Below are 14517 nucleotides of genomic sequence, written 5' to 3'. Positions count from 1 at the left end.
AGTAAGTTCTCAGCACACTAGGAGATACTTCCACCTAATGGCTTACTGTTGAGTTTCCTCAGATCTGCCTCATTCTCTCAAGACTCAAGAACTAGCACTCAGGAGACAGGGACACAGCTCACCAGCACAAGCACCTGCCCAGCAAGCACAAGGTCCTGAGTTCGATTCCCAGCTCCAAATAAATACATAAATAAATAGACAGATAAAAAGAACTGGCAACCAAAAATATTTTTAAAAAGGACTCTGTTCACGAAATGTGCAAAATATGTTTTCATAATATAAAAAAATGACTAAATAAACCAAAACCTTGTTACCCCTGTACTGCAAGACCAGAAAAAAATAGTGCTTTTACATTTCCGCACAGTCTTCCATACAAGTGCACTTTCACTACCGTGGAAAGATGAACCAAAGTGTCAGAGGCAGGACCAGATCCAAGCGAACTGGACAGAGGGGACGCTTCTCAGCCACCACTCTGTGGCCACCCGCACTCCTGCCGGAGCAGAGCCATGCAATAAAAATTGAGTGTTAACCGTCAGGGTTAGATAGTAAAAAGGTAAAAAGCCAAAAAAAAAAAAAAAAAAAAGAAAGAAAAGAAAAAAATAAAGAAATAGCCAAACTGTGCGGGGCCCATGAGCTCTCTGCCACTGCGGTACGTGGCTGGTCCCCTCCGGGTCCTTTCTGCCTCCACTGATCCTCTAACTTGGAGACACTGGGGCAGAGACTGAGGCCGCTGTGGAGCCCAGCATAGGCCCAGCAGAGCGGAGGGAGGAGGCAGTGCTGGGACCTCTGAATGCCCCAGGCCCACGTGGAGACCCCCAAACTGTGGACGCAGAGTGCTGTCCCACCCCGTCCACATGAAACAGCTGAGGACACTAAACCACAGTCACTAGCCTGAAGTAGATGGAAGCAGATCACCACTCAGACCCGGGGCTCATCACCCACCAATCCAAGGCGGGAAAGTCAAGGTCCCCCCTCCAGTCGCCCCACAGAGGAGACAGGGTGACGCTGCCTGCTGCGCAGGCTCCAACCCAAACCCCTGAAAGTTCAGGGAAAGAAGGCTGGGCGCAGTCCCACACCAGCTGCCACAGAACAGCCCACGGTCCCAGCTCCCTCACCATCCACTTCTGGAACCACACGGCCTTCGTGTCAACTAATGCAAAAAAGTAGACGGGGTCCAAAATCTTCAGGGACACAAGATGGCTCGGGTCAGGTCTGACTGATAACAGGGCCAGCGTGCTCTCCACAATCTCTTCCATGTACCTTCAAGTCCACGAAAGGAGAAGTGATGTTTACAGAAAGACAAAGGCCATTGTATACTCAGCTCACAGACATATATTATAAATATTATGTAAAATTATTACACAGTAGTGATTTATTTCATTAATATAGAGCTACTATAGTACTGATATTTTATAAAGTGATAAAGTAAAAATAGAATCTTCAGAAATTTTACTTCAATAAATGGCAGAGGTGGAATTCACACTCAATTTTTCTATTTTAAAATCTTTTTTTGCTGTGCATGGTGGCACATGACTGAGGCTAAGGCAGGAGGATCACTGCAAGTTTGAGGCCAGATACGTAATGAAGTCAAGGCCAGCCTAGACTATCATAAAACTAAAAACTAAAATAAATAAATAATTTTTGGCTTTTTTAAAACAAAGTCTCATTATGACTCACCTCAAATTCACAGGCATCTTCCTGCCTCAGCCTCCCAAATGCTTGGATTGCAGGCATGTGCTACCATACTTAGCTCAAAATCTATATTCTTAACTACCTCAGCAATGGCTTTCCAAATGTAATGTTTCATTTTTGACTTACAGATATGCTTTATGATCTTATTAGAAATTTTAGTGCTAAAATGAATACATTTAGGGAACCAATCATGATGGTGCCCAGCTGTAATCCCAGCATTTAGGAAGCTGAGGCAGGAAGATCGTCATGAGTTTAAGGCCAGCCTAGGCTACAAACTGAGCTCAAGTCCAGCCTGAACTCATAGTGAAACCCTGCCTCAAAGAGACAAAAATGAATACATTTAAAAAACATTTTATAGAACTTTTCTAAAGTAGCAAATTTTAATTAAATCCTGAGACTACAACATCCTGTTTACTGTGTTAGAAGTGATAAAAGACACTTACATGGAGCCTTTCACATAGCTAAGCACCAAACAAAACAAATTTTAAAATTAGAGCCGAGCAGGGTGGCGAGAGCTTATAATCCCAGCACTCAGGAGGCTGAGGCAGGAAAATCACCAAGCGTTCAAGGCGGGGCGGGGCTATACAAGGAGACTTTGAATGTCAAAAAAGAAACACACACAATGAACCACACTGACACCTTTCCAGGCTGTCTGGGTCTTCTCTCTCTCTCAGTGTCTGATGGGCAATACCAAGACTACCCCTCCAACCCAAGGCCCTGCAGATGGACTTACTTCTCTGGGTGACGGATCCAGAAAGATGGTACCTCTCTCTGATACTCACTCAGAAGACGGACCTACACGACATGGTACAAAGGCCATCACACACTTGGCATCCCAAGGCACAGAAAGAGTAAAAGCAGAGGCCGATTCCAGTGAGGGATTACCTTCTTAAGCAAGCAGCTCACATTAGGGTGAGTTACATCCACACCCGCTGAGAGAGTAGGAATATGGTTTTCTCTAGAAAGAAAGTACAGCTCCAAATGTCGCGCTGAAAAAGAGAAGTAATGACTATTAGGGCACACATTACAGTGCCTTCTCAAGAAACAAAATGTTTCATATGCATTTTCTAAAACTAAAGAGAAGGAAGGCAAGGACTGAGAAACCCACCTAAGCTAGCATAAATCTCCTTGGTCATGTGCAGTGGCAGCAGCGTAAATGTCTGTGCAGAGAACTTCAAAATCCGGTCCTGGAGAAGGAGACAGAAGATGTGCTCTTAAGACCCTGACCAGAATAGCGATGCAGCATCGCTACAAACTAAAACCTCAAACAAGGAGCCTCGGCACCCTGAACCCGAACAGGAGTACAGCTAGCTTCAAAAGTGCATCCTTGTACTAGTCAGCAAAAGAGGAACCAAATAACAAAATACCCCGCGAAACCTGCACCCGGTGGGTGCTGACACAGGAAGGTGGAATGGACCAAGGTCAGGAGGAACCAGGAACAGGAGAAGCACCAGGTAACAACAGGAATGCAGTTGAGGACCACACAGCTCTCTCTTCTTCTCCTTGTGTGAGTGGCAGTAGGGGTTGAACCTAGGACCTTCACACTCAGCTGCATTCCCAGCCTTTATTGTTTCTTTTTGTCTTGTTTTGTTTTGTTCATTTGAGACAGGAACTCTCTGAGTCACCCAGGCTGGGCTCAAACCCACAATTCTCTTGGCTCAGTCAACAGAGCTGGGATTATATGTATGCAACACCACACCAACAGGACTGTATTTCTAAATCCAAGATTTGTTTTTTACATTGTTTACATGAATAGTTTCAGTAATTAGACATTTAAGATGTTTTCTAATAACTATTTCTATTCCGGAGAAAAGTACTATCCAATATTTTTTTTAAATTTAACACTGAAGGCCAGTGGAATATGGTAATAATTTAAATTATTAGAAATTTAATAATTTAAATTATTAGAAATTTAATAATTTAAATTTATTTTTTTTTAATTTAACACTGAAGGCCAGGAGTGTAATCCAGTATTCTGGAAGCTGAGGCAAGAGGATTTCTGTGAGTTTAAGGCCAGCTTGTACTATATAGTAAGACCCTGTCTCAAAAGAACCAAAAAAGAAAAAAAAATTAACACCATGAAAACTCAAAGGAGAAACTATCACAAGATAAATTAATTGAATGAGAAATAGGTGTTGTTAGAACAGAATCTGGCACTAGAAAGTACCTAAGAAGATAGCTATTATATAATCCTATGAACTTCAGTTATACAAAAGAGATGTCATGATGAGATTAAGCCTAATACTGATGTCCAACTTCTCATTAAATGAAAACAAAGTTGCTCTTCTAATCTAGAGGAAAAAAATAACCTTGCTTATATCATATGGTTACAAGAAATACTTTCCCAATGACTAGAGACCCCTGCAGTGCAGGGGTTATTAAATGAGGTTTACAGTCACATCAATTGGTGAGTATTTGTCACGCTTGCCAGCCACCGAAAGCTTCACTCAGTTACATGTAACAGTTCTCAAGGTGGGAGACAGGAATCAGAATCAGAATCAGTAACACCAACAAAGCAAAAAATTAAAATGAAGAAAAGCTATGTTTTCTTTCTACCACAAAATGACTTTCTTGCCATTTTTAACAATCTATAACAATCGCTTCCAGTTTGTTAAGAGCAGAAATTAACCCCTGTTGCATACTAACCCTAACAGCTAAATAAAGCAACTGCCACCAACCCACTAGAAAGCATGATGGGTTTATACTCCTTATACACTTTCTAGAATCAGGAAAATCTGTTCTGCAGCAATCTGTTGTCAAGCCAGGGAAAGTCACAACAGTATCTGTTACTAGAGAGCTCTGAAATATTAAAAGTGATCTAAAACTCTTCTTCTTCCCTGCACGTTCCTGCAGCAAGGTTTCTGCAGCACTCCGTAATACCCTCTGGTGTTGGTACGTCTGAACTGCACCTGGCATCAGGTAAACACTGCCTGCTGCTAAGGACAAGGACGAAGCTTTCCGAGGCTTCTCCTCCGCCCTGCTGGTTAGCCCTCCTTGACGCAGTGTGAGCTCCAGCACACAGCACATGGCGGAGATGCCGTGGGTTTTCCACAGCCCTGCTTACTGTCTGTGGCCTCCATTAGACCACACGCCCCAGGAGTTGCTTTTCTGTCCTGCTCCTGGTTTGTTCCAGCACCTAAAGGACAGTGAGGCGCACCGTGGTATCGGCACGCTTGCGCGGAACAAAGCAAAATGCAGCCCTTCGTCTAATGTCTTCCATTGTGTATCTCACACACACACACACACACACACACACACACACACACACACACACACTTGTACCAGGGACTGAACTCACAACCTCGCCCCTGCCAGGCAGGAGCTGTGCCACTGAGTGATATCCCCAGCCCTCACACATCAATTTTAAAGCCAAAGTTTTCCTCACCAACACTTTTTGTATTAAGGAAAATGTATTTCAAAGACGATGTTTGAATAGTCAGGATTTGTTTATTCTTCTCATAGACACTCTATGGAATTAGGGCACTGCTAACATAAACTCACTTTTTATCTACAGTGGCTGTTCTTGAAAAGTCACATGCCTACCAGTTTTTACACAAAGCAGTCACATACCTACTGCCTATAATATCAGTTTTAAAGATTTTTTCAGTATCACTCACTTCATTTTATAAACTTAGCTTTTCATTCTCTAGCCTCCCCTTCTGAACAGCTATTCTCTAAGGAACAATAAAATGCTGGTGGCTTGTATTTTTAAATTCAAGTTCTCACATACTGTAGGTTCTTTTAAGCTAATTCTCGGCTCAGAACTAGCACACAGCCCTTGGCTGTCCCTTCCCACCGCAAAGCCCAACGCACAAGGTGACAGCTATCATCTGGTGCAGCTGCAAGGACAGCAGCATCCCACACCCGGAATCACAGGAAGGGCAGACTCCACGCCCCGGACCCCTCGAGTCCACGGCCTTGCAGCTGTGGGGAGAACCCACCCCTGCGGGGCTGTGCAGCCCCGGAGGCGAGGCGGGCGTCTCTGCAGAGCCCTCCTTACACTGAACACAGGGTCGGGCTCCGAGAGTGACGCCGCTAGCCGCTCACACAGCGTGGTCCAGTCCTCACAGTTCAGGACGTCGGAGGGAGGCGCGGAGCACAGGGTCTGCAGGGCCTCATGCCGCACCTGGGAGAGCACAGGAGACGCACGTCAGGCCCAAGCCAGGCTCTCACAGCCTGGGGCGAAGTCTGGGTGACTCTTGGTGCCATTTGTGAGGGGCAATTAATTATTAGGGCAAAATCCCATGAAGGATTTAGTACTTACAAAAGCAGAATAAAGAGTCCTTGAAGAACAGGTTTCTGAGTAACCCATTTGAATTAGACAATTGGACTTTTATCATATAAAAGTCAACCTGATATCCAACATCTTTCCAAACATTATTTACTAAGAACCAAAAATAAAACAATGCGAAATTTCGAGAGTAAAAGAATGATTCTAATTTTTCAGAAAACTTCAATGAGAAGAAACACTATTCATGTAGCATAAAATAAAGTTGGAGAAAAATAATTCAACAATTGAGAACCAATGGCAAACATTTTATCATAAAAAATGCAAAAATCCTTACTTTTATTGCAAACTGACTTTCAAATGAAACAGTACATCATAAATAGTAATTAGTAAAACCGCTTAACTACAGATACAATTCAGTGCACATTTTGAAACATGACACAGTAAGTATGTAATTCTGTTTACCAAAAATTTTTAGCAGTCGCTTCCACTTTATGTAAATAGAAAAGCACAAAATGAACTTTTTCATAAGAGGCCGCTAAAACATTGCACACAAACCCACAGTGCAGAACCATTTTGAGGACATATGCTTCATTCCTTTAAAAAACAAGCTAGGAAAAATTTTGCTTTCTTTCAATAACTGTTTCTTCCAATAACGCGTTACAGTTCACTAAGGACCATTTTCTGTTCCGGGCCCCTTCGTTTTGAGATGCAAACAGATCAGGGTTGCCTGCCCAGGGCACCCAACAAGACAGGCCCAGGGCAGAGACCAGGCAGTCACTGCCCTGAGGGTGGATGCGCCCGACCTGTACTTGGTGCTCACCTCTTTAGGTTGCCGGAGATCCAACTGGTCTACAATCAGCTGCAATTTTCCTGGACAAAACTTGTAACTCTGTAACACAATTGACAAAGTATTGGTTTATCTGTAGACTTCTAGAGAAGGACTGCTTTGAGTGATTCCCTTAATGTGATTTCAAGCACAGACACATTCAGAACAAGAGAAGGTGACTGAATTTGTTTTGGTAGCAAACTTCAGAATTTTCTTTTTCCCAAGGGTTTTAAAATGAGAACCAAACATCAGTAGGACAGTGTAACTTCACATATATAAAAATATTATTTGCTGAGAAAATTGCAATGTGTAGAACACTCCAAAAAGCCAGACTGCACTCAAAAGTAAGGCAAATGAAAAGGAAGAGACACAAGCAGTGTACGCAGTGAGAGCACCACAGGCCCCGGTGTAAGTTACAGTGAGGCTCAAACCTCTTATTCCCGTTACTTCCCATGCTTTTTATTAGTCTGTGTCCATTGTTCTGTGTTGGTTATTTTTCACTCCTTGCTGGGACAAAATACCTGACACCCAGAATTAAGGGAGGAAAGGTTTATTTAGCTCACAGTTTGTGGAGGTTTCAGCCCATAATCAGCTGGCTCCAATGCAGAGCAACACAGGGCAGAGGAGCAACCACTCACGGCAGTGGTACTATTATTACCAAGAGTAATAAAAGCAACAGGGGAGGAGCACACAGAGAAGACTTTGTCCCTTACACTGTTCACAAGCACCCACCCTACGGTGGGGGTAGCACTCACACCCATAATCCCAGCACTGGACCATGAATCAATCACAAATCTAGAAGCCTCCCCAGGCTTTGGGGAGACATCCAGACACAAGCCATACCAGTTCTTTGATGAAAAAATTCTAAAGTAAAAATTTACATTTAGAAAAAAAATTACAGTAGACATTATGCTGTTTGAGAGAAAGAAAAGGTTTTTCTCCCCATCAAAAACTATTTAAAAATTCATAGTATCTAAAAGGTTGTCTAAAAATAACAAGAATTAAATAAATAGCTACTAGTTGTTATCTGTCATGTAACAAGTGCCATACTTTATAAATTTATTGTCACTCTGAATATGAGAAACATAAAGAATTTCTCCAACCTCGAGACCATTAGAAGTCATGCCACCACCCAAAGCTTGCCCTGCTCTCCAATCTGAGCGCTCTGGGCTCTTTCTACGGGATCAGGGTACACCAGTCATCTCCTCTGCAGAGTCCCGTGCATCTGAAGCCCTCCTCAGCCTGGAGGTCCAACAGGCACCTCAAATTTAACACATCCAAACGGAATTCAAGACCAATTTTTTTTTCCAGATCTGGTCTCCTGAAGACACTCCTGGCAAATGGCCCAACACCCACCAGACCTTCATGTGCGACTTGAGCAGGAGTCATTCTCAACGCCACCTGCCCCATTTCCTGCTTCCCAAGCATCTTGCCATCCTGCAAGGCAGCCCCGAGTCGCAGGTGTTTGGGATCCCACTGCTCATGCATCTTCAGAGCCAAACAGAGCCCCCCCCCCCCACCAGGCCATGGCTTCTCTTCAGACCACAGCCTCTCCCCTAGGCTCGGGCTCCCTCGCTCCCCCAGCCGGGCAGGCCTGTCCTCTCCTCTCCCTTGCCCACCTGAAGTTTCCCACTCCACTCTCTCTCTCTGTGCCCTCTCCAGTCCCTCCTCACCTGCTGGCCTGCCCTTTGTCATGGAGGCCACCCCTGGCTTCTCCACCTACCCTCTGTCACTCAGGACCACTTGTGGGACCCCCTTCTGAGCCTCAGCCAACCTCTGGTTCCTAGTGTTAATGTTGGCCACGTGACACTGACGACCCTGACTGCACTGCCTCTGAATAAAGCTGGCATGTTCCAGGTCATCACAGCACTTGTGATGGGTTTGACACGCTGGATTCACCTCATTCCTCTCCACAGCTGCCCCCGGAACAGTCCGCAACACCATCAGCCTGCACCACCTGAGCCCACAACCAGAGCGAGACCTTGGACCCCCCTGTTATGTGCACACTTCCCCCAACACTCAGCAGCTCTTGGGTCCCACCTCCCATAATTCTGTCCTCAGTGCCTCCCGCCTGGTCCTACCATGCCATCTCAGCTGAGACTCTCAGTACCTCTTCACTTGCAGTGACAGTCTTCAAACTGGCCCTTTCTCCCCTGCCCACATTACTATATGCACAACTGACAGTGAACCTTCTAGAGCACATCTCTCTGTTCCAAATTCTGACATGACTCCCTTCACCTATAAATCCAATCCATTTCAGCTTTTGAATGCATTCATTTATCTCACAACTATTTATTCTCACAATGTGTTAGACACCACAGTTTTGTAATTAGGAGCTACAAATAATTATTAAAGCATAATTTATCCTTTTCTCAGCAGTATTGAGTATTGTATGCAATGGCCGCTAACACGCCAGGCAAGCGCTGTACTACTGAGCTACACTCACAGCCTAGAGCACCAGTCTGAGCTCACCCCCGGGCACGACCTGCCTTCCAGTCTCCTCCCTCACAGCAACTGCAGGCTCCCCACACGCCACACTCCAGATGATCTGACAGAGACTTTGTCCATCCCCAAGCCAAAGTGCTTCTCTCCAGAGCTCTTTGCTGTTTTTATACTTATGGGCTCCTCTTTGGAAAGCTTATGACACATCACTTCTACCTGACAAATGGGTTACCATCAGGTAAAACAACGTACTATCCTCTCCTTTCTATCTTAAGCTCCTTGGGGGAATAACACATACGATTACTCTTTGCATTTTGGAAGTTGCTGAAACAGGATACACTGCACACGGCAGCCACCAACACATGCATTCCATGACATCCTCAATTCTGTGTTTGCTTTAACTTTAATACTCACTGACTTGCAGTATTAGGTCTTTCCTCCACCTCCTCAAACACAGTACCAACTTTTCTTTAAAAATAATTTTAACCAATGAAATAATTTTTATTACACAAGATATCAGAATGAATTTAATACCCATCTTAAAAATGACTGTGCTATATTCAGATCTCATTTTTATATTGCTCATTACTGGCAAGACATAAATTAACAAAGCACTAAAAGTAGCGCCTTTCTGGAAAGTATGTCACTAACTGTCCACCTGAGGCTGCAATTGCTAACGGTCCATTGTAAATGCTTCTCAGGCTATGCCTGCCTGACGACTGCAGCAGCATCTGCTGGCTCCCCTGGTAAAGCAACACAAGAAATCTGCTGGTGGTCACAGCTGCGGGGCTATCAACATGGGCAGAAACCTCCAAAAGGAAGTTTTTACAAATACATTTCCCAGTGCTAAAGGGTAAACTGAACAAATAATTTCTGGGCAAAATATGAGAAAAAGCAAAGAAACAGAACAGACTAAGTTGTATTTGGTCTTCCTAATGATCATGAGGCTCTGAATTAAAGGTTGCACATGCTAAAATAAACTGTGGTATGTTTCTATCAGATGCAGGTTAATGTAAGGAAACCACATTCCACTTTTTTTACAGACCTATAAAAGCAGCCTGTAATCCTAGCACTCTGTGGGGGTGAGGCAGAAGGATCTCAAGTTGGAGTCGAGGCTGGTCACTAAACCTAGCAGGACCCTGTCTCAAAAACTAAGAGGGGCTGGGGGTCTGGGATGCACCTCAGTGTAAAGGCCCAGGAACAATAAATGCATGAGAGAGAAGAGAGAGCACCCGCTGTCTTTTTATAGAGATATCATACTCAATTACTTTATTACAACTGTCCTGGAAAATATTTATTCAATTCTTACACTTTATATTTTAAAAACTCACTCTCAAAATTAATTTACTCCAGAAGTATATAATTTAAATATTTGCCCTGTAAACTATGTAAGCCATTAAATATACAGCCGGTCAAAGAAGTTAGAGTTGTCCAAACAATACTGCTGTGGAACATAAAAAGGAGAAATAAACAAATATATATATATATATATATATATACACACACACACACACACACACACACACACATATATATATATATTCTAAAAATTATTTGGGCTTTAATATGACTAATGCACAGTATACTTTTCCTAGTCTTAAGAACAGACAGGACGACCCAACACTAACAATGATGCCAAGGTGTACTTGTATGTAAGTGCAGACAGTAACACAAGCTGAGACCTATCAAATGCCTCAAATACATTAAATCATTAGACTCCCTAGAAAGAAAGCTATACCTCTATTACACACAAGAAAATGGAGATGGGAGAAGCAGCCAGTCACCATCCTGTGTGCCCACCAGTCTCCATCGGGTACTTCCTGCTGGTAGCCAGCATGGATCAGGAGAAGCAGCCCCAATGCCCACATGCCCACAGCCATCAGGGAAGCTTTGGTGTAGTTGCAAGGTTCTGGGGAAGCCCATCCTGCACCCCACCACCTCACTGGGAAACTAGGTTCTGAGAAACACAAGCACCTGGCTCATTTCCCTGGATGGAAAGCCAACACAAGATGTACCTGGAACCTACAACCCACTCAACTGGAGGAACCCAGAAATGTAAGAAAATGTAAAGATGAAAGAGCAAAAGGCAATCTCAGAACTTCAACATACACAGAACAAGTCCAGGAAACACAGACATAGAAGAAATTGGAAGCAAACACATGAAATTTCTGAAATGATAGCAACTGAAGTCAAGAGACAACTTCATGTGGCTATAAAAGAAATCAGACCAGAAATAATATCTCAGGTAAAACAAATGACAACCATAATGAAAGAATTCCTGAGCATATCTTATGAAGACATAGATTTTTTTTAAAAAAGAAGCATAGGAAAATGATGGGAACCTTAAATGAACAATTTAGGAAAGAATTAGAATGCATGAAACAGATTCAAAGAGCAATCCAGGAAATTAAAAGCTGCACTGAAAGCTGAAAAAAACCACTTGAACAAAACTAAAGATAGACTTTCAGGCCATGAAGAGAGGGCTGCAGATAGAGATCAAAAAGGAAAGTTCTCTTAAAAATAACCAAGAAATAGCAAATAACAATTTAATGGCTTTAAGATGATTCAAAGAAAAATAATTTAAGACAGCTGTCAGCAAAAAAGCAGGCATCCATACAAATGACATAAAAGGACTATTTAGAAAAGAAATAGCAGAAACTTCCCAAGCATAGGGAAAGGACCTGAACAGATAAGCAAGGCATATAGAATGATAACTAGCCATAAGCAAAATGCATCTACACCCAGACATAATAATCGAGATCCCAGAAATTTAGCAAACAAACAGAATATTAAAAGCTGTTAGAGAAAAGAAACAAATCATCTATAAAGGAAAACCCATCAGAATCATGACAGACTTCTCAACACAAACCATCAAGTCAAGAAGAGCTTGAAGTATTTTAAGTTCTGAAAGAAAACGACTTTCAACCCAGATTGATGTACCCTGCAAAACTATCTTTCAAAATTGATGGAGAAATAAGATACTTCCATGAGAAAGAGCAACTGAAGGAATTCATGATCACCAAACCAACCTCTCAAAGAGTACTAAAGAATATTCTAGAGAGAGATAAAGATGACCTTGGTTCCAGGAACAGCAGCAGAGGGGGGTCACTGAGCAGGAATGGAGGGGAAAGGTAGAGAGCCAGTGACAGGAAAATAGCATGGCAGAGGTAAACCAGGGCATGGCAGTCGTAACCATTAATGTAGATGCCTCAATTCACCAATAAAAAGAAACAGGCAGAATGGATCAAGAATAAGACCCATCAATATGCTGTATACAAAAAACACATTTAACTCAAAAGGAAATTCGTAGACTGAAAGTCAAAGGACAGAAAATAATGTTCCATGCAATACAGAACCAGAAAAAAGCAGAGGTAGATTTCTCATCGGCTGGGGAATGGATAAGAAAGACATGGCATCTTTATATAATGCAGAGCTACTCGCTATAGAGAAGGATAATCTCAAGGTTCTTGGAGGTAAATGCATGCAACTTGAGATCATGCTCTTGGTTTGGACTCAGGAGGGTGAACATTGTGTTGTCTCCTTACTATAAAAAACTGAGGAAACTAATGGGATCCAAAGTGTACAATAAGTACTGTGAAAGTGAAAGAGGAGGAAACAGGTAAAAGGGACAACTGGATAGGGAATAGGAAAAGATTATACATACGCATACATATACATGCAAGACAGACAATTATACTATTAATCTCTGCTAGCCCAACAAAAAGGAAGGTTGGTGCTTTCATTGTTTGATCATTTTTTCAGACACACATGTCTGGTAATCCAAACAGCTACTTTGAAAACAACAATACACATTAACCATTATTAATCCCCTAATATTCTTTTTTGAAATTCTGTATCATCGTTTTTGCTTTTTCTTTTTTGTCTTAAAATTTAAAACAGACAAGAAAACAGATATGGCAAGGGTAGGAAACCAATACCCAAGTTCACAAATGGCTGCACAGAGATGATTTCAGACCAATGCAAGATTAAGACAGGGGCTGGGGGTTTAGCTCAGCGGCATAAGCACCTGCCTTGCAAGCAGGCGGTCGTGAGTTCGATCCCCGGTACTGATAAAAATGAAAAAGACAAAAAAAAAAAAAAAAAAAAAAAAAAAAAGATTAAGACAGAACCACAGACACACAGATGGGACTTTTCCAATTCTAGTGCACATAAATCTTTAAAATTATGCACCCACGCTTCATTAATCCTTAAAGAACAAAAGTTACTATGTATTTCAAAACAAAAACAAAGATTTAAAAATATTTTCAAATACTTTTTATAATTACTTAGATATTTTGATTATGTCTTGAACATTCGGCACATACGACAAATCACAACAGAAATCTATTAATATTTTAAAGTACAAAAAGACCTAAAAAGTCACAAAAAAATTAAAGAACATTAACACTGTTAATCAAAGAAGTGACTTTGTTTCCTGGTGTCAAATCTTGTCCTCAAGGGGTCACTGGTAAAACCAGCAAATCAGGTTCAGGCCGACAAACCTGTCAGCTCCTCTCCATGCTCAAACACTCAGGGCTCAGGGTTTTAAACCTCAGTGGTCTCACCGTCACGTGCAGTTTTCTGCTTAGCAAACAAATATTACAAAGATGTAAAATCGTATCAGTTGAAGATGGTGAGACAGGCTGGGCTCTGAATGCATGGTTGTGGCTGAAGCTGCAGAAAAAGAGATGAAAGCCTTGAAATCCCTCAGCACCAGTATAAACTCCTCAAAAGCAGTGTTTCTCATCAAAAAGAATACTGCAGCCAGGAGAACATGGCGGACAGATAGCAGATACTACAGAGGCTCTCTGAAAGGCTTGGTTCAGAAGTCAGGAAGGGTGCGGAGTAAGGAGACATAAGCAGGTGGAGATATGCTCTGCTGACTCAGGAATGAACTGGGCTGAGAGAAACCAACTTGGAATGCAGTCCTGGTGCTAAAACAGGAACAGAAAAGCCTCGGTGTGGAGGCTGAAACCCGCGCCATTGGAAGCCGCGATTTGGGTTTCCCGCCGCGTGGTGGCTGGCTGCCTCTACATCGGCTCGGCAAGGAGAGAGACGCGCAGAAGCTCTGAGAACGGGAGTCTGAGAACGGAGTCGAAAACAGGACGGACAAGGAGGCGTACACTGACTTGTGGTGAGGTGAGTGAGAGAAACTGACACTCTACCACAGTTTGACTCCAGCGGAGGACTTTCTGGGCTCGGGCAGTCCTGCAGGAGCAGGGCGTGGTGGCGACTCCAGCCACACATTCCCTCTCGGACGGGATTGGTGAAAAGTGCCTGGCCTGCGTGACGCTACTGGCGGAATCCGTAGGCTAGCCCAACCCAG

General features: G+C 42.9%; 1 protein-coding gene across 9 annotated transcripts in view; it reads right to left on the bottom strand.

Moving 5' to 3' along the window:
• Positions 1–14517, bottom strand: part of Tbc1d32 (TBC1 domain family member 32) — a 227335-nt gene that overhangs the window by 194779 nt on the left and 18039 nt on the right. For 8 of the 9 annotated variants that reach the window (XR_010042767.1, XR_010042768.1, XM_063235087.1 and 5 more), the window contains exons 4-9: positions 6744–6812; positions 5693–5818; positions 2801–2879; positions 2578–2681; positions 2426–2487; positions 1116–1260 (exon numbers count right to left, since the gene is read on the bottom strand). Coding sequence is in view for 7 of the 9 variants with exons in the window: in XM_063235087.1 (XP_063091157.1) it covers positions 1116–1260; positions 2426–2487; positions 2578–2681; positions 2801–2879; positions 5693–5818; positions 6744–6812 (585 nt within the window). In the remaining 2 variants the exon portion in view is untranslated. Of the gene's footprint in view, positions 1–1115; positions 1261–2425; positions 2488–2577; positions 2682–2800; positions 2880–5633; positions 5819–6743; positions 6813–14517 lie in introns of those variants that run through there. The other variant, XM_063235092.1, reaches the window with a different exon arrangement.

The sequence above is a fragment of the Cavia porcellus genome, unplaced genomic scaffold, assembly GCF_034190915.1.
Source record: "Cavia porcellus strain 051 isolate PalLab524CR breed Dunkin Hartley unplaced genomic scaffold, mCavPor4.1 scaffold_24, whole genome shotgun sequence".
NCBI classification, from domain to species: domain Eukaryota; kingdom Metazoa; phylum Chordata; class Mammalia; order Rodentia; family Caviidae; genus Cavia; species Cavia porcellus.
This window is presented reverse-complemented; position numbering and strand designations above follow the sequence as displayed.